This window comes from Carcharodon carcharias, chromosome 10 (genome assembly GCF_017639515.1).
Source record: "Carcharodon carcharias isolate sCarCar2 chromosome 10, sCarCar2.pri, whole genome shotgun sequence".
Taxonomy (NCBI): Eukaryota; Metazoa; Chordata; class Chondrichthyes; order Lamniformes; family Lamnidae; genus Carcharodon; species Carcharodon carcharias.
The window spans coordinates 111,758,186-111,781,854 of NC_054476.1; the positions used below are offsets into that span (position 1 = coordinate 111,758,186).

Here is a 23,669-nt window from a genome sequence, read left to right on the forward strand (position 1 = left end):
TTCAGTATTGCCAGGATTTACAGGCTGATAATCAACCTGTTTGGCCAAGAAATGCTCTCACCTTCCTGAAATGGGAATTGATCCTGGAGCTTCTGGCCCCGAGGTAGCGATGCTACCCACTGCCCCACAAGACCATCACCCTTCTAGTTACAACATCAAAAACTCTAATAGATTTGTCAAACTGTAATTAGATAGTTAAGAATGGAATCAGGTGAGAGCAGTCCCATCCAGTGGAGAGGTGTTGGAGGAGGATGGTGTGGTCAACCAGGTCAAAGTTGCAGACAGATCGAGAAGGATGAGGAGAGAAAGTTTACCTTTGTCATAGTCACAGAGGCAGTCGTGTGTGAATTTGATAAGAGTCGTTTCGGTATTGTAGCAGGGGTGGATGACTGATTGGAGGAATTCAAACATGGAGTTTGCTGTAGCAAAGAGCTGCAACAGAAACGATGGGTTGAATGGCCTCCTTTTACAGCTGAAACATCTAAATTATTACAAAGACTCATTCACACTGAAAGAGAGCAGGGTGTTTATTTTTAGAATCCTAGCACCCATGGGCTGCCTGAGTTCTTGAATTTTGAGTGGGCCTCAAAATAGGCGGGGACATTAGCTGAATATTTAAATCAGGTCCTACACCAGGGGTTAGACACCCAGTGGGCAGAGCATGAATCTCACAAACCCTGCTCAGTGGTACCATTCAGAGAAATGCCAAATTCGTGGTCCTGGAAGAGGCTGGGGCAAAAATCTTGGTGGCAGCACTTGTGCATCCAGGGGGAATCACTAACATTAACCCCCCTTCCCCGTTTATTAACTGCTGGTAGGATGCCCTAGAAATTCAAATGCATCCTGATGGTTCAGGCCTCTAGTACCATTGCTCCGCATGTCCCTGCCTGCTATGAACTGTAACTGAAAATACAGTGCTAAAATCAGTGCTAGATTCTGGAATAAATGGGATATCAAAATAATGTTATTTTATCTTTCCGATTCCTGTAGTACACTACCAGAAGATCATCCACAGAGATATCAAACCTTCAAACCTGCTCCTGGGGGATGATGGGCATATTAAAATCGCTGACTTTGGAGTCAGCGACCAGTTTGAAGGGAACGACGCCTTGCTGTCCAGTACAGCTGGGACTCCGGCATTCATGGCACCAGAGACACTCTCCGATACCAGGAAGAGCTTTCATGGGAAGGTAGGAAGACAATGGCTTGTGCCTAATTCCTCCACCACCGAATGTGAGCAAGTTTTTGAATCAAGAGATCCTAACCGGGCTCTTCCACTCCTTCAATCGCACCCTCAATTTTTCACTCATGTGGTCACCCATCACCACTCTCTCTCTGACCATTGTGATTTGGCAACACTTGTATTTTAAAATTCACACTCTTGTGTTCAAAATCCCAACGTAGCTTTGACTCTACCGCTATCTGCAATCTCCTTCAGCCCTACTGTCCTCCAGGAACACTGTGTTCTTCCAGCCTAATGTGCCTTCCCAACTTCCTTTGCTAACCCTCTTGCCCCTACCCTCGCCCATTAGTGGCCATGCCCACAGCTGCCTGGACCTTAAACTCTGGAATCCCCTCCACAAACCTCTCCCCTAACCCTTTTTCTTTAAGATGCTGCTTAGAACATTCTTGTTTCTTAACTTAACTATTGCCACCTGTCCTAATATTTCCTTGAGCCCCTCCCTGGAAGAAGCTTTCCCCAATTCATTTACTCAGACTCCCAACAACAAGCCTTTAGGACTCTATCCACCACAACATTTCTGCAGCTACTGATTTACTCAACCGCACTGTCACCTCCACCTTTGATGTTCTAGTCCCAAATAAAACCATCTGATCACTGCCTCTCCCACGTCCTCCCCTTCCACTAGCCCACTGGCCAAACTTCCTTCAATGCTCACTGCTGCCTGACCCCTGAACTCATAAATTTCTCTAGTTTGTCTCCTATCTCGCGTCATGCACCCCCTGAGCTCATCCTGTCCATGAGACCCACATCCTGCTCTCTCGATCCTATTCCAACCAAACTGCTCATCACCCAACATCCCGCCTCCCTGGTCCCCATGTTAGCCAATATTGTAAACGGTTCTCTCTGTTCAGGTGTTGTTCCCCTGCTTTAAATCTGCCATCATCACCCTTCTCTTTAAAAACCAACCCTTGGCCCCTCCATCCTTGAAAATTGCCGTTCCATCTCCAACCTCCCTTTCCTCTCCAAAGTCATTGAATGTGGTGCCACCTCCCAAATCCATCCCTATCTTTCCCAGAACTCCATGTTTGAGCCTGTCCTATCAGGCTTCTGCCCCTGCCATAGTACCAAAACAGCCCTTACCAAATTCACAAATGACATCCTTTGTGACTGTGACAGGGGTAAACTTTCCATCTCGTGCTTCTCGCCCTGTCTACAGCCTTTGACTTGGTTGACTACACCATCGTCCTCCAACACTTCCCCATTGTCGTCTAGCTGGGTGGGACTGCTCTCATCTGGCTCCATTCTCATTTATTTAATTGTAGCCAGAGAATCACCTGCAATGGCTTCTCTTCCTGCTCCCACATAGTTACCTCTGGTGTCCCCCAAGGATCTATCCTTGGCCTTCATATTTCTCATCTACATGCACTAGTTTTCACATATACGCTAATGACATCGAGCTCTACTTTAGCAGCACCTCTCTCGACTCCGTTCTCTAACTACTGACTCCATCCCCCTTCCTGGCAATATTCTGAGATTAAGCTAGGCGCTTTGCAATTTTTATGCCATATTTGATCTTGAGATGAGCTTCTGACCTTTTTATGTGCCACTCTACTCATCTGCTGTTGAAACCCTCATCCATGCCTTCGTTACCTCTAGACTCAACTCTTCCAATGCTCTCCTGGCTGCTCTCCCACATTCTACCCTCTGTAAACCTGAGGCCATCAAAACTCTGCTGCCCGTGTCTTAACTCACACCAAGTCCCATTCTTCCATCACCCCTCTGCTCACTGACTGTGCTCCCGGTCAAGCAGTATCTTAATTTTAAAATTTTCACCCTTGATTTCAAATCTCTCTATGGCCTCGCCCAGCCCCATCTTTGTAATCTCCTCCAAACACACAGCCCTCCTATCTGCACTCCTCTCATTCTGACCTCTTGATCTTTCCCGATTTTAATCAATCCAACATTGGAGGCTGTGGGGGTGGGGGTGATGCAGCGTGGGGGAGGGGGTGATGTGGTGGGGTGAAGGGAGTGGTGCGGCGCGGGGAGGGGGTGGTGCGGCGCGGGGGAGGGAGTGGTGCGGCGCAGGGGAGGGAGTGGTGCGGCACGGGGTGGGAGGTGGTGCGGCGTGGGGGAGGGAGTGGTGCGGCGTGGGGGTGGTGCAGCGCTGGGGAGGGAGTAGTGCGGCACGGGGTGGGGGGTGGTGCAGCGTGGGGGAGGGAGTGGTGCGGCGCGGGGGAGGGGGTGGTGCGGCGTGGGGGTGGTGCAGTGCGGGGGAGGGGGTGATGCGGTGCTGGGGAGGCCGTGGTGCGCAGTGGGGGAGGGGGTGGTGCGGCGCGGGGGAGGGGCTGATGCAGCATGGGGGAGGGGGTGATGCGGTGTGGGGGAGGGGCTGGCGCAGTGCAGGGGAGGGGGTGGTGCAGCGTGGGGGAGGGGCTGCGCAGCGCGAGGAGGGGTGGCATGGCACAGGGAGGGGCTGATGCTGTGTGGGGCTGTACAAGGCACAATTTCAAACTTTGCAGGTGGCGTGAAACTTGGAAATTTTGTGAACTGTGAGAAGGACAGTGATAGACTTCAAGAGGACATGGACAGGCTGATGGAATGGGCTGACATGTTTCAGATATATTTTAACATGCGGAAGTACAAAGGTACACTTTGGTATCAGAAGAATGAGGAGAGACAACATAAAATAAAGGGTACAACTCTAAAGTGGATACAGGAGCAGAGGGACCAGGGTGTCTGTATGCATAAATCATTGAAGGTGGCAGGACAGGCTGAAAAAGTAGGTCCAAAGGTATCTGGAAACCTGGGCTTTATTGAGGCATAGAGTACAAAAGCAAAGGAGTTATAGTGAACCTTTGTAAAACACTGCTTCAGCTTTAACTGGAGTATTGTGTCCAGTCCTAGGCACCGCACTTTAGGAAGGCTGTGCAGGCTTTAGAGAGGGTGCAGAGAAGTTTTCTGAGAATGGTTCCAGGGATGAGGGACTGCAATTATGAAGATGGATTGGAGAAACTGGGGTCATTCTTCTTGAAGACAATTGAGAGGAGATTTTGTAGACATATTCAAAATTATTTGGGGTCCAGGTAGAGTAGATAGGGAAAAACTGTTCCCATTGGTGGAAGGATTGAGTACCAGCGGGCACAGATTTAAGCTGATTGGCAAAAGGGCCAATGGTAATATGAGGTGAAACTTTTCTGACACAGCAAATAGTTGGCACTGCCCGAGACTGTGGTGGAGGCAGGGTCAATTGTGTGGAGGGAAAGGATACACAGGACTTCAGGAAAAGGGATGGGGAGTGGGACTACTCTTTCATAGAGTCAGCACAGAAATGAAGGATCAAATGGCATCCTTCTTTTCTGTAAACATTCCATGATTCTATGATTCTGTGTGTTTCTGTTTCATTTTCCTGCATCTAATTCTGGTTTCTTTATAGATGAGTAGATCAGATATTGAAGTGTGGTGTGTGTTGCAGAGATTGGGTGGGCTGATGCTGCAGAGGGATTAGTACAACAGGATAGCTACTTTGAAATCAGGGTCGAAATTTCTATTAACATTATCAATGTTATTTTTCAGGCTTTGGATGTCTGGGCCATTGGTGTGACCTTGTACTGCCTGGTCTTTGGCAAGGTATGTAAATAGCTCTCGTATTGTGACAAGATTCAATATTTGTAATACTACTGAAAGGGTCTGGAAGTTAGGCTCAAGCTGACACACATAAGGGCCATTAAATAGCATTAAACCCTTAATCATTTTGTTTGTGTGAATTCTACTCTTAACACTGGTCAGGATAACACCTCGCACAGCAGCAGCAGGAATTATACCCTTCTAAACCTCCATTTTATTGAGGGCTCTGCTCTAACTGCAAAGACAAAAGAGAAAACATCAACTGCCTGATCTGCTGTGACTTTTTCAAGCAGTGCACCTTGCTTTGCATCTGCTTTCCCTTTCATTGTGTTTTACTGCACCTTGTACCAAGCAGCGAATACCCCTCTACCTAGAGGAGCCCTCTAGGAACTGCGTGGAGGACAGCAGTGTCCCCAGGTGTCAGTCCCACCCTAGCAGGCAACACTCCCACTCAATGCCTTGCCTGACAGCCCAGCCAATGTCATGTGGAGAATCACTGGCAATTCATGTGCTATTACTATGTGGAGTAATCAATTCAAACATCAATGCCAATATTATAAATTGCTCCAATAGAAGCTTGGTTAGACCCCACCTGGAGTACCATGTGCAATTTTGGTCCCCATACCTTAGGAAGGATATTATTGCCATAGAGGGAATGCAGCAAAGGTTCACCAGATTTGTTTCCAGGATGGTGGGACTGTCCTACGAAGAGAGATTGAGGAAACTGTGTCTGTATTCTCTAGAGTTTCGAAGAATGAAAGGCGATCTCATTAAAACCTACAAAATACTTAAAGGGATAGACAGGGTAGATGAAGGTAAGATGTTTCCCCTGGTTGGGAGTCTAGAACCAGGGGGTCAATTTCAAAATAAGGAGGAAGCCACTTAGGACCAAGATGGAGGGGATTTTTTTCACTCAGAGGGTTGTGAACCTTTGGAATTCTCTACCCCAGAGGACTGTGGAAGCTCAGTCATTGAGTCTATTTATAGCAGAGATTGACAGATTCCTAAATGTTAATGAGATAAAGGAATATGGGAATAGTGTGGGGAAAAAGCATTGAAGTGGGTGATCAGCCATGATGAGTGGCAAAGCAGGATAGATAGGCTGAATGGCCTACTCCTGCTCTTATGTTCCTATGCTCCTAACGAGCCAACATGTAAAATAACCTGATAGGATGAGGTGAGGTAGGGTAGGAGGGGGGGCATAAACACCAATTTACACGTTAGGTTGAATGGTCTGTTTCTCTGTTAATTCTGTGTCAATCAAAATACAGAAGAGTAGTTTAATTGGAGCATGAGATAACTGCAAGAGAACTCATTTTGTACTTTTACAGTGTCCGTTTATGGATGACTACATTCTGGCACTTCATGCCAAGATAAAGAGCTGGCCTGTGGAGTTCCCAGAAAAGTAAGTAAAGATGGTAAAATGTTCAAGCTATTTGATGTCACAGGAGCTGTTACTGGTGAAAGGGAAAGGATCTGCCATTCAGTTTATCTTATCTTTCCGATTAGCTGAGTGTTTTCTGCACCTATGATCAGGAACATTTTTGGGAGATTTTTGAGCCCAAATACATCTGGAATATCCATACACAGCATCTGACAACATTGCCACCAATTAAGTGGGTCACAGTGACCAGGCTGGAAGTTGAAACAATCATTTGCTTTCTTGCATATAGTCCAAAGATCAATAATTTAATACTTTGATCCATTGGTTCTGCCAACATTGTTTAGAAAGTTGAGAGTTCAGAGGAAGTGCTGCATTGTTGGAGGTGCCATCTTTCAGAAGCCCAATTTGCCCCTTCAAGTGGAGATTCCATGACACAATTTGAAAAAGAGCAGGGGAACTCTTGGCCAACATTTATCCCTCAACCTGTATCACCAAAAGCCAATTATCAATTACCAACAACCAATTTATCTCGTTCTTTGTCGAATTATGCTGTGGACAAATTGCCTGCCATGTTCACCCACATTGATAGCACATCAAGGTTACTTCATTGGCTGTAAAGCAATTTGGAATGTCCTTGGGATGTTAAAAGTGCTATAAGAATGCGCATTCAAACACTGGGGCCCCACTGTTACTTGTCAACTTGCTCCTGGGGTTTATAATGTGGCCTGAACACACTGTGTGAAGTGCTGCCTTGTAATTCTCCCTCAGAAATCCATTATTATCAATGTTTTCTGCTCCCTTATGATTGGGTTGAACATGTCATATGGTGTTACATGTAGTGGCCTGATCAGTTGGAGTATCATAAACTGCCCCATCATGCACTTAGAAATAAAAATAGCACAAGATCTTTTATTCCAGAAGTAATTTTCAAATCAGAAATTATTGAGTTCGAGGTGAGGTTATCGCTTTAAATCTGAGAAAAGCAAATCAGAGAATTTTCTTACTGGTGACATATAAGGAGCAATGAAGGATCAAAGGGATTTAAGCTCGGACATAAGTGAACTAAACCATCAAAATCAACTATTGAAATGTTGGATTTTCTCTCAAAGGAAGTGGAATTCAAAGGTGAGGAAATGATGTTTTAGTTGTAGAAAGCCTTAGTCCGATCTGGAGTACTGCATTCCGTTTGGATATTGAACCTCAGGAAGGATATATTGGCCTTGGAAAGGGTACATAGCAGATTCACCAGCATTATACCAGAGGTTAAAGGGATAAATTTTGAGGACAGGTTGAATAAATGTGACTTATATTCCCTTGCATTTAGGAGGTTTATGGGCGATCTAATCAGGGTATTTAAAATAATTCAGTCGAGTAGCGCGAGTCATGAAATCGCCCTCCTCTCTCTGCCCGCCTCAGGAGAAACTCGTGGGATCTTTGCTCTGGAGGGTCAGGTATAGGATGGAGTCATGCCCACCACTCCAGGATACAGATTGGAGGCGGCCACAGGAGCTGTCGAGTGCCAAGGCAGGCTGATTAAAAGGCCCGCCTCAGTTCTCTAGGACTTTGTTCCTGTTGTTTTGTTGAATATTAGTCCCTCTAGCCCTCACTCCTCACCCCATCACCTACTTCCTATTCCCCATCCATGCCAACTCATGTCAACCAATGCACCCCATCTGCTCCCAATGGTCGCTTGTAGCTCCCATGTCAAATTGATGCCAATTCATGCCAACCCTTGTGATCCCTTATAGCCCCATGTCAACTTAATGCCAATTCACCCAATTTTACATCCTCCGTGCGTGTATCCACATCGGTAGGCTTCATGAGCCATGTTGAGCTGAAATAAAATAAAAGTCTAAATATTTATTACAGGTTTTAGTATAGTTGAAAAAAACACATTCATGAAAGCCTATTCATAACATTTAAACCCCCTCAAGTGCGTAATCACTTATAAAAACAAAGAAACTTGCATTTATAACCCCACATCAAAGAAAGCTGATCCTTTAATAACCTCTTTGAGCTGTCACCCAAACCATGAACTTAGGATTCCCCCACTGAGATAATAGTAGGTTGTGGAAAGCAGCCAAGCATATATAATGACATAATGATAACCCTTGGGGTAATGTCAACAAACAACTACTGTAACTGTTAGAACAGATTTTTTTTTCAACTCTCACAGACACAGGCAGCCTTTTTTTTTTAAATTTTGAAGTGCTGGGGATGTAAATAACTTCACAGCTTGACAGTTCTATGAAGCTTATCCACCCTTCAAGGGCATTTATGACAACTCTAAAATTTCATGACACCCACGTTGCACGTTAAGGCCTTTGCTATAGTGAAAATGGGGTCTCTTTGAACTCACCACTGAGCCCCACCCCCTTCTGTGAAAATCTGGGCCTAAGGAACCATTTCCACTGTGGAGGAACCTAGAGCAATGGGACATAACTTTAAAATTAGGTCTCTGTCATTCAGGAGTGAAATCAGGAAGAATTTTTTCAAACAAAAGGAAGTGGAAATCTGTAAAAATTCCTTCCCAAATGTCTGGACTCTGGGGGTCAATTGGAATTTTAAAAACTGAGAAAGGTGGATTTTTGTTGGGTAAGAGTATCAAACAATATAGAGCTAAGGTGGTAAATGGAGTTAAGATACAAATCATCTGTGATCTAATTGAATAATGGAATGGTCTACTCATGTTCATATACTGCCATCTCTGTCTATTGTTAACATGTATTCAAAATCCATCTTTCCCAGACCAGAAATCAGTGAAGAACTAAAGCACTTACTTCTCCAGATGTTGGATAAAAATCCTGACACAAGGATTACAATTCCTCAGATAAAGGTATGAAATATTAACACAACTTTAAAATCTTAGCACCCTGTATTGTTTCAGTTGGAGCCACCAATGAATGTGCCTCATATTCTTTGACAATATTTTATATCTGTAATATTAGGATTAATAATTAGATAGTAAAAAAAAGTTTATTGGTTCATTTCAGGTGGGATACACAAGTGAAAATTATCAGATCATTTATTTTAAACAAAACCGATCTGAGTTTTAATAATTTCAGTGGAACCTGTTGATAAGAAGTGATCAAGGTCAGATTATTAATACAGTAACTACAAACCACCCATTGCCAATCCTTTCAAACTTCCTGGAGGACATAATTAATTCAATTTTCTCACAATGCTTCAACCATATCAGTTAAGCACTAGTCATCAAATGGCTTCAGAGCAGACTGTTGTCCTTTGATATCCTCAGTAGATAATGTTCACTGTCACTATCTGGGTTGTAATCCTTGTTTCAATGAGATAAAAACTGAGCAGGTTTGGCATTGGTTAGAGATCTGCTCTAAGAACATAAGTAGGAGCAGGAGAAGACCATACGTCTCCGCCATTCAATACAAACATGGCTAATTTTTGGCTTCAACTCCATTTCCCTTCCCACTCCCCATAATTCCTTGATTCCCCAAGTGACCAAAAATCTATCTATCTCAGCCTTAAATGTATTCAGTGATGGAGCATCCACCACCCTCTGGGGTAGAGAATTCTAAAGGTTCACAACCATTTGAGTGAAGAGATTTCTCCTCATTTCAGTACCAAATGATCAGCCCCTTATCCTGAGATTCTTCCTCTTTGTTCTAAATTCCCCAGCCAAGGGAAACAATCTTTCAGTATCTACCTTGTCAAGGCCTTTCAGAATCTCAAATGTTTCAATGAGCTCACCTGTCATTCTTCTAAACTCCAGAGAATAAAGACCCAATTTACTCAGCCCTGCATCTTAGGACAGCCTAGAATTTTGTCTTAGAAGGACAAGGGCAGCAGATGCACAGGAACACCACCATCTGCAAGTTCCCCTCCAAGCCACACACCATCCTGACTTGGAAATATATTGCTGTTCCTTCATTGTCGCTGGGTCAAAATCTTGGAATTCCCTCCCTAACAGCACTGTGGGTGTACCTACACCACATGGACTTCAGTAGTTCAAGAAGGCAGCTCACCACCTTCACAAAGGGCAACTGGGGATGGGCAATAAATGCTGGCCTAGCCAGCGACGTCCACATCCAGTGAACAAGTAAAAAAACCCTTCTCACCCAAGAGGGAATCCACTGAACCTAGTGAATCTAGTGAACCTTTACTGTACTAGCTCTAATGCAAGTACATCCTTCTTTACATATGGAGATCAAAACTGCACACAGATTCCAGGTTTGATCTCACAATAGCCCTGTACAATTGTAGCAAGACTTCTTTATTCTTGTTCTCCAGTCCTCTTGCATTAAAGGCCAGCATGCTATTTGCCTTCTTAATTTTGTGCTGTACCTGCATGCTAACTTCCTGTGTTCCTTGTACAAGTATATCCAAGTCTCTTTAAACATCAACACTTAAAGGTTTCACACTTTTGAGAAAAATGTTCCACTTTTCTATTCTTATGACCAATATTATTTTCCCACATTATACTCCATTTGCCACCTTGTTACCCGCTCACTTATCCCGTCTGTATCTCTTTGCAGCCTCTTTGTATCCTCCTCACAGCTTCTATTCCAACCTAGCTTTGTATCATCAACAAACTTAAATACACTATTCTGTGTCTTTTAGTCTAACTCATTAATAGAGATTGTAAATAACTGAGGCTGTTGACAACTATCCTTACTGATCCTTGTGGCACTCGACAAGTTACTGCCTGTTAACTTGAAAATGACCCACTTATCCCTACTCTCTGCTTCCTATCCACTAACCAGCTGTCTATCCATGCTAATATATCACCCCCAATTCCATGAGCCCTTATCTTGTATGTTAGCCTTTTGTGTGGCACCTTATCAAATGTCTTTTAGAAATCCAAGTATAATACATCTACTGGTTCCCCATTGTCTACCCTACTAGTAACATCCTCAGAAAACACAAACAGGATTTCCCTTTCATAAAACTATGTTCACTTGTTCTAATAATATTGTGCTTTTCTAAGTGCATTGTTAAGACTCGCTTAACAATAGATTCCAACACTTTCCCGATGACTGATGTCAGGCTAACTGGCCTGTAGTTCCCTGTTTTCTCTTTCCCTCCTTTCTTAAATAGTAGTGTTATATTTTCAATCTGCTGGGACCATTCCAGGATCTAGGGAATATTGGGAAATCATAGCCAGCGCACACACTATCTCTGCAGCTATCTCTTTAGAAATGTAGGCCATCAGATCCTGGGAATTTGTTGGATTTTAGTCCCTTGAGTTTCTCCACTACTTTTTCTTTGTTGACATTAATTACCTTAATTTCCTTACTCTTATCAGCCCATGGTTACCCTCTATTTCTGACATGTAACTTGTATCTTCTACTGTGAAGACGGACACAAAATATTTGTTCAATGCTTCTCCCATTTTCTTATTCCCCATTATAATTTCTCCTGTCTCTACTTCTAAGGGACCAATATTTATTTTAGCTACTCTCTTCCTTTTTATATATTTGTAAAAGGTCTTATAATCTGTTTTTATATTCCTGGCTAGTTTACTCTCATATTCTATTTTTTTTTCTTCGATCAACTTTTTAGTGCCTTTTGCTGCTTTCTAAAATACTCCCAATCCTCAGACTTATTACTATTCTTTGCAACATTATAAACCACTTCTTTTAATCTAATACTATCCTTAACCTCCTTAGCAAGCCACAAATGGATCTTTCTCGCTGTGATTTTGTTTTTCAGTAGAATGTACTTTTGTTGAACATCTTGAATTGTTTCTTTAAATGTTTCCCACTGTTCAACATCATAAATTGTAGCCTATTTACCCAATCAACCTTAGCCAGCTGTCCCCCAATGCCATGTAATTGGCTTTGTTTAAGTTTAAGATTCTTGATTGTAATTGGAGTGTGCCATTTTTAAACTTAATATGGGATTCAATTGTCTTATGATCACTATTTCCCAGTGGATCTTTTACTATGACATTACTAATTAACCCTGCCTCATTGCACAATACTAGATCTAAAATAGCTTTATCCAGCATTGGTTCCACAACATATTGCTCCAGGAAATCATCACAACAAAATGAAAAATAGAAAATGCTGGAAATACTCAGCAGGTCAGATAGCATCTGCGGAGGGAGAAACAAAGTTAACATTTCAGGTCATGACATTTCTTCAGAACAGTCATTGGCTTGAAATGTTGGCTGGGATTTTCCGGCCCTGTCATGGGCGGGACCCAGCCAGAAGCCCATTGACTTGCGGAGGAAGATCGCGGCGATGGGCGGGTGTGGAAAATCCTGCCGGTTATCTCAGTTTCTGGCTCCGCAGATGCTTCCAGATCTCCTGAGTGCTTCCAGTGTTTTCTGTTTTTACTTAAAATTGCCCCTGCAGCGTTTGGTTGAATGCAACATATGTTTGGCAATTTCAGGTAATCTCAATAAAAGACAGTTCGATTTGAAACATGAAGCTTAGTTACACTGACCAACATTCAGATTTAAATTGCTGAAAGATTTTCATGACCAGAAATTGGTTTTTGAAGAACTACATGTTTATCTGCTAATCTGTGGTTATTGTACAGCTGCATCAGTGGGTGACAAAGAATGGGATTGACCCTCTTCCACTGGAGGGGGATCATTGCAGTATGGTGGAAGTCACCGAGGAGGAGGTGATGAACTCTGTCAAGTTAATCTCCAGCCTCTCGACTGTGGTAAGAAAACTTCCACCTTTAATATAAAGACAAGGAAAGATTAATGATCTATCTAGGAGCAAGATGTCAGTGTTTCTTACCTCATCCTTACAGTTTATACTTATTAACAGAAAGGTTTCAAATTTCTGTTGCTCTGGGCTTTGACGTTGAATTGTTTACGGATGTATTGTGAATATCTATGCAATGGACCGATGGAAAATAAATGGAGCTGGGGCTGGCTTATTGCAGTACCAGCTTTTCCTGGCCAATTCTCCTCTGCCATCCCATTCAAGATGGAGCGGAGAGCATGAGAAAACGAGGCCCATCCCACCAGTTAGGCCCCTACTGCTGCCTTTCCACCCTGTCCTGGGTTTCCCTCTCTTCACCATCACCAGGACAGCCGCCGGTGGCACCTCCACTGATCGCTGCGCTCCTGTGGTGGCTAGGGTGGTGGGGACCAGTTCCCGGCATCTAACTCAGTTACCTGCACTTCTCAAGGTCACCATATGGAAGGTAGCAGTGGTCACCTGGAAACTGTGGTACTGGCCCTGAGGTTGCCCAACAGACTCCGAGGATCTTACCAAACTCCTTTCCTTCCAATACGGATCCCAGTTACATTCCAGCCTCAGTCTCTTCTGGTCTTCCCAATCTTCAGGACTCCTCTATGATCAGGACCTTGCAGCCGGGCACCGATGAACTTCCTCTTGGCAGCAGGAGTTCTGTCAGAGGCCCAACTGAACATGTTGATTAACCCCTGACCCAGGGAAATGAACTGGAGTTGGGGTGGAGTTGGAAGAGTGGGCAGGAGTTATACCTTGCTGGAACCCCACTCTGGAGAGAGGAATTCAGCCCCTGCAGCACCCATACATTGCAAAATATATCCCAGGACAGGTAGGTTCTAGGCTTAGAACCCTGATTCTAAGCAAATCCTTCCTCCCGCTGACCCTGACAGGAATGGGACAGCTTCAGGTTGGATGCCTGTTTCACACACAGCCCAGTTTTACAATCCATTGACTTCCATGAGGTGTAAACTCAGGCAGAATATAAAACATGCGTCCAAACCTGAACCCTTCCAGTTCCTGACCAGCCAGTTCAATTATAAATGAGGCTCACGTGTCCGTTAAACTATTTCCAACCCACGATTACCAGCGTCAATTCTCTGAGAATGGGAATAATATTTAAAATACAGAATTAAATCATATTTTGGGCTTTTCACAAGTTTGCTCCTTCGAGTTTGGTTTTGTGAGATTTTGTGCAGTCCTCATTTGGAACAGTAACCCAGTGCTGTGGCTTAGATAAGGTGGCCAGAATTTTACCTTTGGCGTGTGAGCGTGCGCCCGACACGCTGGAACATAATATGACGCACGATGACATCAGGCATGCGTCCCGATGTCACCACACACCCTCACGATATTTCATTCGTTGTGCGTCCGCCGATAATTGAAAGGCCTATTAAGGCCATTAAGGACCTAATTAACTTGAACTTTACGCTGCCCGTCCAACCTAATGATTGGCAGGTGGGTGAAAAGGCCAAGCAGCCTTTACATTTTTTAGGAAACCACATCCACGAGCGTGATGGGGTTTCCTAAAGCTAATACTAATTAAATAAAACCTTTATTTTGAAAATAAAAACATATCCCATCTCATGTGACACAATCACATGAAGCGACATGTTTCATTCAATTATTACTGTCTTTATTAATTTTTTAAAAAATCATTTCAATCTCCCTGAAGGAGAGAATCTCTCAGGGAGATTGAAGCGCGCATGTGCGAACTATGCGCTAGACCCGACTCTTCCTGCTCCCCGCACCCACACAGGCAGCGCTCAGTGATACCACTCCAATCCACGCAGGGCAGGCCTTAATTGGCCCGCCCGCGTAAAATGTCAGCGCGGAGCTGATCGTGGGTGGCGGTTGGCTTCCCGATCACTCCCGCCGAGCCCGCCCAACACGGGAAAAATTCAGGCCCATGTTTCCAGACACTCCGGCAGTGTCAGGATCTACCAGGGTCTGAATTTTACAGGCCCAGTCAAACATGTTTTCTGTGAGATGGGCGGGGGGGTCAGATGGCAGCCTCCTACCTTCTTCCCGGCTGCCCCGGCCCAGTCCCACTAATACAGGGGGTGGGTAAGGCACTCACTAGGCCACCTGTCCTTTGGCCAATTGAGGCCCTTAACTGCCCAATTAATGGCCTCAACCTGCCTCCACTTCCATAAAACACTGGGCAGCACCAGGTGGGCAAAAGTGAAAAGGCTGTTTTTAAAACTGTTTTTTTGAAAAGGTAGGAAGGGAAGGGGGCACATCAGTCGGTGGGGGGGGATGCCCTTGGGTTGATCGGGAGCACCACGCTCAAGATGTCCTGCCCACTTTGTTCCTCCCTGTCTGGCCTTCAAAACCTGTCCCCCACCCCCTTGCCCCCCTCCCTATGGTGCCCAGTCCATTCCTGCCCTAGAACCCGGGACCTACCTCACTCCAGACACCACCAATGATCTCCGCGGGCTCTGCTTGCAGTCCCAGCAGCCCCTGCTACTGAGTTCTGGTGTCGCAGGGACCGCTAAACCTTGCCGCCAATCAAATTGGCTGGCAGCTCTTGAAGGTGGAACTTCCTCCCACTGAGGGGTGGATGTCTGTCCCTCAACGTGTTTAAGATGCCCTCCCACCCACCCCTGCCATCATGTTGTCGTTATGGGCCAGGCTTTTTATAAGTTGGCCCATTTGAGATCACCGCCAACTCCCTGTAAAATCCAGCCCCAGGAGATGTCTGAGGTTTTCCCTCTCTTCCTGCTCATCCCCTGTGCTCTCATGGCACCAGTGAGCTGAGCCTAGTCACCCATTATTGGCAGTAACTGCAGCTACGTGCCCAGGGTGTCTCACTCCATACTGCAACATTAGAATGTAAAGCTGCCTACAGACCACCCGCCCCCACCCATTTAATGGCATTATGGTTAAAAACTCTAGACATCAAAAGTTCTCGGCTCTCCCAGTAAACCCCTGCTGGGAGTTGGCCTTAAAGTCCTCCGTAACTCAGATATGCCAGGCCTACAGAATCCACAGGGCCTAGTAAGTGGCAGAACCACCCCCCCGCCCCCCACCAAGTCCCTTACCAAGGTGCCGGCATCAAAGGGCATTGAGCCCCCATGGCAGGGGCTCACTACACAGGCAGAGCTAGGGCGCTGGGCCTCGGTGTTAAGTTCGAGACCACAAAGTTGAGTGAGACATCTGTTGGATTCCTGACAGTCTCACAGGAAGTGTCCAGGGCACCTTCAGAGTCTGGACTCCTGAAGGTAGCTGGACAATGCTGTATAATGTATTTAAATGCAGCCTCCTTGGAAGGAAAACAAAAGTTCAAAATTGTCAAAACCAGTACCATTGGCACCAGTACCCTGGAGTTCCACGTTCAGGTAGACAAGACCAGTTTGGCCAGTGCCAGTCATTTCCAAGTTTTACTGTTTTTTCCTCTTGGGGGTAGTTAGGTGCAGCACAAAGTTTTCTCTTAGGGGTGGGCACCCAGAACTCATATTAAATGGGAAAGTCATGTTAGATTTCCTGTTTTGCAGGTGCGGGTGCCCGAGATTCACTCCTAGTGGCAGAAGTGCATACTGCTGCACAGGGAGCCTTGGAGGGCCCTCATCAAATACTGTCAGCTTCAGTGCTGGGGGATCCAGGAGAACAATCTGACTTTGATATTCTTACTGAAGGGATTGAGCTCTGAAGCCATTAGCTGACACTATCCTCTTCCAGCATATGCAGCTTTATTGAAGCCCAGGGAAGGGCTTTGAGCTGTCCTGCCACTGGAAGCCAATTGTCAAATAGCAATATCTGATTCACCATGCTAAACTTGTGACGTGTCTTCTCTTTGTTGTAGATTTTGGTGAAGGCCATGTTAAGGAAACGCTCCTTTGGAAACCCATTTGAGTTTCAGAGCAGGAAGGAGGGGAGGTCAATGTCGGCACCAGGAAACCTTCTCATGTGAGTGTTCTGTCTTTCAGCCTGTATACTGGTATCAATGAGAGGGGGCCTTGTGGCGCACTGGGTAGCATCCCTGCCTCTGAGCAAGAAGCTCCGGGTTCAAGTCCCACCCCAGGACTTGATGCCAAGAAAGATACATTCATAACATGGCTGAGCAGGTTGAGTAGCAACCTGTAAATGCCTCCAACACATACCAATGGCAGATAGTGAGTATGGGAGAGAAAGTTGGAGCCTCTACCATCACTATCCATTGCTCCAGACTACAACATGCATGAAAAAGTGTGCATTGCCACAGCAACTTGGATTCTTTGAGTGAACTGTAACATGTCACCAGCACAGGCATAAATGCTGGTCTGAAATTAGATACAATGCCTTTTTCTGCTTTGTCATCTTAAGGGGAGGGTCCTAAATCTAATTAAAGATTAGACCATATGAGGCAAAGGCAGCAGCATTGAGCCAGTGCTTCTGACGGTACAATATGGATCTGGGTGATATTCACTTGGACTCCTTTACAATGATTTATCTGTTAGCTCATCTTAGGAACATCAAGAACAGGAGGAGGCCATTTAGTCCCTCGAGCCTGTTCCACTATTCATTTAGTTAATGGATGATCTGTACTTCAACTCCATTTACTCATGTTTACTCCTTAACCCTTGATATCCTCACCAACCAGAATCAGTGATGGCTGCAACAGTAGGTAAGACCACACCGGGAACATTGTGGGGAGGTTGAGGGTCAGAGTGAGGGCTGTAGTGATCAGAGGCCTTGGAGATGGGTGATTGGAGTTTGAAGACCTCGGTGGGAGGCCACATGTTGGGACCAGAGACATTGAGCGGGGAAGGTCATCATTGAGGAGGGGGGATAGCAGAGGTTTCACACACTGGGACCTGGATCCAGGAGGTAGAAGTGAAAGCACATAACTCCTGAATCCAACTCATCCTCTCGTTGATGGAGCTACTGTGTTAGCTGAGACTCGGGAAACAGTTAATGTTTCCAGACCTACTCAACAATGAGGTATGCATTCCCATTCTCATATTTAAAGTTCTAACCCATCAGTTTGGATCTGATTGCTCCTGCCCACCTTCCAAACTCAGAATGGGCAAGTGGAAGTCAGCTTAAGTTGAGAAGCAGATTTTTCAGACTCTTAACCCTCACATCGGATGCAAACCTGCCTATTTTTTCTTCGGTTAAAATTCAGCCCTTTATCCCAAAAAATGGTTGACACTGCAGTGCAGTATTGAGGGAATGCTGCGTTGTCTTCCAGATAAGATGTTTAACTGAGTCCTTGTCTCCCCTCTTCAATGGATGTGGAAGATCTGTCACTATTTCGAAGAACAGCAGGGGAGTTATCCCCAGTATATTGTTCAATGTGTTACCCATCAACCAACATCACAAAAACAGATTACCTGGTCATTTTCTCATTGCTATTTGTGGGAGCTTGCTGTGCATAAATTGGCTGCACCATTTCCTGCATTACAGTGACTACACTTCTAAAATTACTTAATTGGTTGTAAAGTTGTTGGTGGTGTCCTGAGGATATGAAAGATACTATATAAATGCAAGTCTTGTTTTCTAAGTACCTATTGTCTTAATGACTCTCACACACATCCTCGGAGCTGTATTGATGAGAGGAATCTTCCTTCAGACAGCAAATTAGCAGCATTGGATCACTAAGGAACTGTAACTGCTGCTCTACACTGCTTTCTGAGTCAAGAGTAACACGAACATTCATTGTAACAAAAACAAGACATTTACAGGTGACAGGGAACCCATGTTAAATCCAGCAGAAATAGTAATTGATTGGCTTTTTCTAGGCAAGAAGTCAGTTGTCACCTTAGGTAGAGCCATTCGTTACAGAGTACCAATGAATTCCTTTAAGCAATGCATCTAGAGCAAGTATAGTTCAAACCGTTCACTTATCCTGAGAAACATTTATTCCATCAAGCCTGTTCTGCCATTTAGTTTCTCATGACTGATCTACCTCAACTCCAAAGCTAATGACAATCTATCAAGCTTTGTTACAAATATTCAATTATTCCCCCAGCATCCACTGGCCTTTATGTCAAAAGCTCTTCCTGATTTCACTCCTCAATCACTCTGGTTCTAATCTTAATGTTGTGCCCCCTTGCTCTGGATTCCCCAGCCAAGGAATTTCTCCAGGCTGGATTTTGACTCTTTGGGATGGTTTAAAATGGATGATAACAAGTTGGCTGCTCACCTTATTTCCCTCTCCATTTTGTTTTCATGGACTTCAATTCATGATGGGATTTGAACTCTTGTCTGCATTATTAATTAGCCCAGACCACTGGATTATAACCGTACACCACTGATCTTCTCAAATGAGATATAGCAGCTAACTGACACGTGACCAGGCCAGAGAAGATGAGGTGACGTTTTTTATTTTAGTACGTGTGCCCTTTATAATCAGGTCAAATGAGACACTGCATCATTTCTCAGGTAGGGAAAAGGAACTGGTGAATCCCTCGGTCTCCAGATGGCAGCAGCAGCTGGAATTACTGGTCTACATGAATATCAGTGCCCAAGGTGAACCTGTAATTGTGCAGGGGCCTGTGTTAGTGTGGCCCCTCAAACCCCCAACCCTCCCCACCCTCACTGGCTCCACTGGTGGGGGAAATCCAGAACAAAGGGGCATAACCTTTAAATTCGGGGCAGGCCATTTAGGGGCTGATATTGATCAAAGGTGGAACAATGGAGTTGAAGTGCGGAACAGTTATGATCTGATTGAATGGAGTAACAGGCTCAATGCACTGAAAGCCACCTCCAGTTCCTATGTCCCTTCACAAATACTAAGGCTTGTCAAGTACTCAGGGTAGAGGAACACAGCTGAGTATTTCACAATGCAATCCATCCTGTCTTTCTGCTGTCAACGTCAAACCCTCCTCTCACTCTGTCACTCTCTACTCACTGTAATGCTTGTGCTGCATTTCCTTCTGTCTGGATCAAACCTCATTTATTACCTTCAACAGCTCTTCCATTGCTGCTTCTTTTTATTCATTTACAGGATGTGAGCGTCACTGGCTGCGCCAGCATTTATTATCCACCCCTAATTGCCCTTGAGAAGGTGGTGGTGAGCCGCCTTCTTGAACCACCGCAGTCCCTGTGGTGTAGGTACACCCACAGTGCTGTTAGGGAGGGAGGGAGTTCCAGGATTTTAACCTAGCGACACTGAAGGGACAGCGATATGTTTCCAAGTGAGGATAGTGAGTGGCTTGGAGGGGAACTGCTATATATCTTTTCTCAAATTCCACCCTTTTTCTGTCTCTTGGTAGCCTTGCTACTGAAATGGCTTCAAACACTGGCTAGCCTTGGTGTGTTGGGCTCCAGTAAAGGGAATAGGCCACATTCATAAACATTGAGAATCCTGCTGCCATACCATTCCCTTTCTTAAAGAGGAACAATGGAAGGACTGAATTCCGATTGAGTAAATTAAGGTGGATCTACATGAGGTGAGGAAAAGTGAAACTCTTAGAATATAACCATGTAGCACTGCACCAAAAGAAAGTGTTGTCAACGCTCCCTGGAAGAAAGAAATGTCACAAATTCTATAAATAAAGAAGCACCTCTGCAAGTGAAGGAGCAGCTTTGTGGAAGATTTTGTTAACATTTATGAGGCTGTGTTCAGGTTCGACCAAGAGGATTCTGACATTAGTGTGTCCTATCTTTGTAAACAGCATCACTTTGACACAGTTTCTTCTCTGATTTCTAATGGCAGTTGCATGGTTAGGGGATACTGGGGCCAGCTGTACGGATTAGAAGTTCTCTCATTCTATTGGTTAACCAGTGAGGGAAGGTTTACAGCCTTAGGTATCGTAAACAATTAAGATGATCACCCAGGGTGGATTGTCCAGTACTTACAGATTCATTCGTTCTCTATTACTCTAGGGCTTTGAAGGGACTGGGATTCCAATGTCTGTCATAGTGATATTTGCTCGTCAGTCAGGGGGATCAAGCAGATTGAGTGAGTTGCCACATCATTTCTAGTCTCTTATCTTCATGCTGAAAAGGGTTCCTGGTTTGTCCTGTCTTAGGTTGTCCTATATTCTTTTCCATATACAATCAAGTTTCTATTCACAGATGGTGAGGGTTTGTTTTCAGAAGCAGCATTCTGCTTTGGCACAAGTATCTGAAGAGGGTTTTAGTTATCAAAGGCAGCTTTAAAAGCAGATTTATCTAAAGTTATAAACTTATTGGCAGCTTTTCATAAGTTTGTAATAAAGATATTGAATTTAGACCAATATAAAATGAAGCAGGAAATTTATAATGGGCTGTCTTACTGTAGGTAAATGTATATAGAAAACCTCTTCCTCAACACATCTTTCCTCAATCACAGAGAAGGAGTATTATTTCATCCATGCCTTGTTTTTCTTCCTATTTTCCTCGGTTGTTTTGAAAAACAATGAAGACTCCGTTTAAAGTGGCCAAACACAATCTGACCACATTTTTGTTAAATGAACAGCGAAGTTGAGGCTGCGAGCTTTATATACACCTAGTATATTCACTTTATATAAACCAGTATATTCACTTTATATTCGCTTTATATGCACCTAGTATAGACACTTTATATAGTTTATATACACCTCGTATATTCACTTTATATACACCTAGTATATTCACTTTATATTTACTTTATATACATTTAGTATATTCACTTTATATTCAATTTAAATACACCTAGTATATTCACTTTATTTTCATTTTATATATACCTAGTATATTCACTTTATATTCACTTTATATTCACTTTATATGCACCTAGTATATTCACTTTATATATACCTAGTATATTCACTTTATATTCACTTTATATACACCTAGTATATTCACTTTATATATACTTAGTATATTCACTTCATATTCACTTTATATACACCTAGTATATTCACTTTATTTTCATTTTATATATACCTAGTATATTCACTTTACATTTATTTTATATTCACTTTATATGCACCTAGTATATTCACTTTATATTCACTTTATATACACCTAGTATATTCACTTTATATTCACTTTATATACACCTAGTATATTCACTTTATATTCACTTTATATACACCTAGTATATTCACTTTATTTTCACTTTATATATACCTAGTATATTCACTTTATATTCACTTTATGTACACCTAGTATATTCACTTTATTTTCACTTTATATATACCTAGTATATTCACTTTATATGCACCTAATATACTCACTTTATTTTCACTTTATATATACCTAGTATATTCACTTTATATTCACTTTATATGCACCTAGTATATTCACTTTATTTTCACTTTATATTTACCTAGTATATTCACTTTATTTTCACTTTATATACACTTTATATACACCTAGGGAAAAATTTCCCCCCGTTGTGGGGTGATGTGCGGGAGCGGGTGGGCACGCCTCCGATCGTGGGTGCGCTGCCATTTTACGTCGGTGGGCCAATTGAAGCCTGCCCAGCGTGACCTCAGCCGGGAAGCGCTATGCGCTCCCTGTGCTGGTGCTGGGGGGGGATTCCTTCAGCCGGGAGTGCGTTGTTTCATGCATGCGCACAAAAGAGCGCACAGATCTCCCTGAGGCTAAGTGCTGCTTCAGGGAAATTCGCTCGGAATTAAAATTTTTAATAGAAGTGATAAAAAAATTTCCCTGACATGTCCCCTCATGTGACACTGTCACAAGAGTGGGGACGTGTTCATAACTTTTATTGAAAGATTTGATAAAAATTTAAAACCTACATGAAACCTCATCCCGCCTGTGGATGAGGTTTCGTGCTTTTTCCAATGACTGCCGGGGCTCCTGGCCTGCCCGCCAACCTTAATGTTGGATGCACAGGTCCATTAATGACCTTAATTAGTTTTTAAATGGCCTCAATAGGCCATTGACAGGTTGGTGGGCGCATAGCTGATTCGGCTGTGCCCCCACCGACCTGAAAATTGAAATGAGGTGGGGTGACATCAGTAGTTCCGCCCGACTTCATCCCGCATCATTTTACACGTCGGCGAGTGGGCCCCGCACCCACTCACTAACCGGAATATCCTGCTCCTAGTATTGGCACTTTATATACCCTGCTTTATACACTTTGTATACACCTAGGGCAGAATCTTGCCCTTGTCGGGCGGGCTTGGCGGGGGCAGTCGGGAAGTCGACCACTGCCCGTGATCGGGCCTGGAAGGAGATTTCACACTGGGACAGAGCTGCCTCAGGGAGATGAAGAGGTTTTTTTTTAAATAAATAAATTTAAAAAGTTATAAAACATGTCCCCTCATGTGACAGTGTCATGTTATTAATTAAGTTTTAAAATTTTTATTTGCTTTAGGAAACCTCATCCCGCCCGTGCAAAGGCCGCTTGGCATTTTCACCTGCCCGCCAACCACAAGGTTGGATGGGCAGTGAAAAATTTTGTTTAATTATCTTTTTAATGGCCTTAACAGGCCTCCTCATTGTCGGTGGGTGCGCTGCCAACCCAGGCTCGCCTGCCGAACCAAATATTGCACAACTGGGCATTGATGTCGGGACATCAACATATGTCATTTTATGCTCAAGTGAGTCGAGCGCACACCCGCCTGCTGAGCTAAAAATCTTGCCCCTTTAGACACTTTATATGCACTTTATATACACCTAGTTTAGACACTTTATATACACTTTATATACACCTAGTATATACACTTTATATACACCTAGTATAGACACTTTACATACACTTTATATACACCTAGTATAGACACTTTATATACACCTAGTATAGACACTTTACATACACTTTATATACACCTAGTATATACACTTTATATACACCTAGTATAGACACTTTATATATACTTTATATACACCTAGTATATACACTTTATATACACCTAGTATAGACACTTTACATACA

At 43.8% G+C, this 23,669-nt stretch overlaps 1 protein-coding gene across 2 annotated transcripts in view; it reads left to right on the forward strand.

The window, feature by feature from the left end:
• Nucleotides 1-23,669, forward strand: part of camkk1a (calcium/calmodulin-dependent protein kinase kinase 1, alpha a) — a 335,074-nt gene that overhangs the window by 300,152 nt on the left and 11,253 nt on the right. For both annotated transcript variants that reach the window (XM_041197590.1, XM_041197591.1), the window contains exons 10-15: nt 991-1,190; nt 4,757-4,810; nt 6,139-6,212; nt 8,940-9,027; nt 12,708-12,836; nt 16,680-16,783. In XM_041197590.1, coding sequence (XP_041053524.1) covers nt 991-1,190; nt 4,757-4,810; nt 6,139-6,212; nt 8,940-9,027; nt 12,708-12,836; nt 16,680-16,783 — 649 coding nt within the window. The remainder of the gene's footprint in view (nt 1-990; nt 1,191-4,756; nt 4,811-6,138; nt 6,213-8,939; nt 9,028-12,707; nt 12,837-16,679; nt 16,784-23,669) is intronic.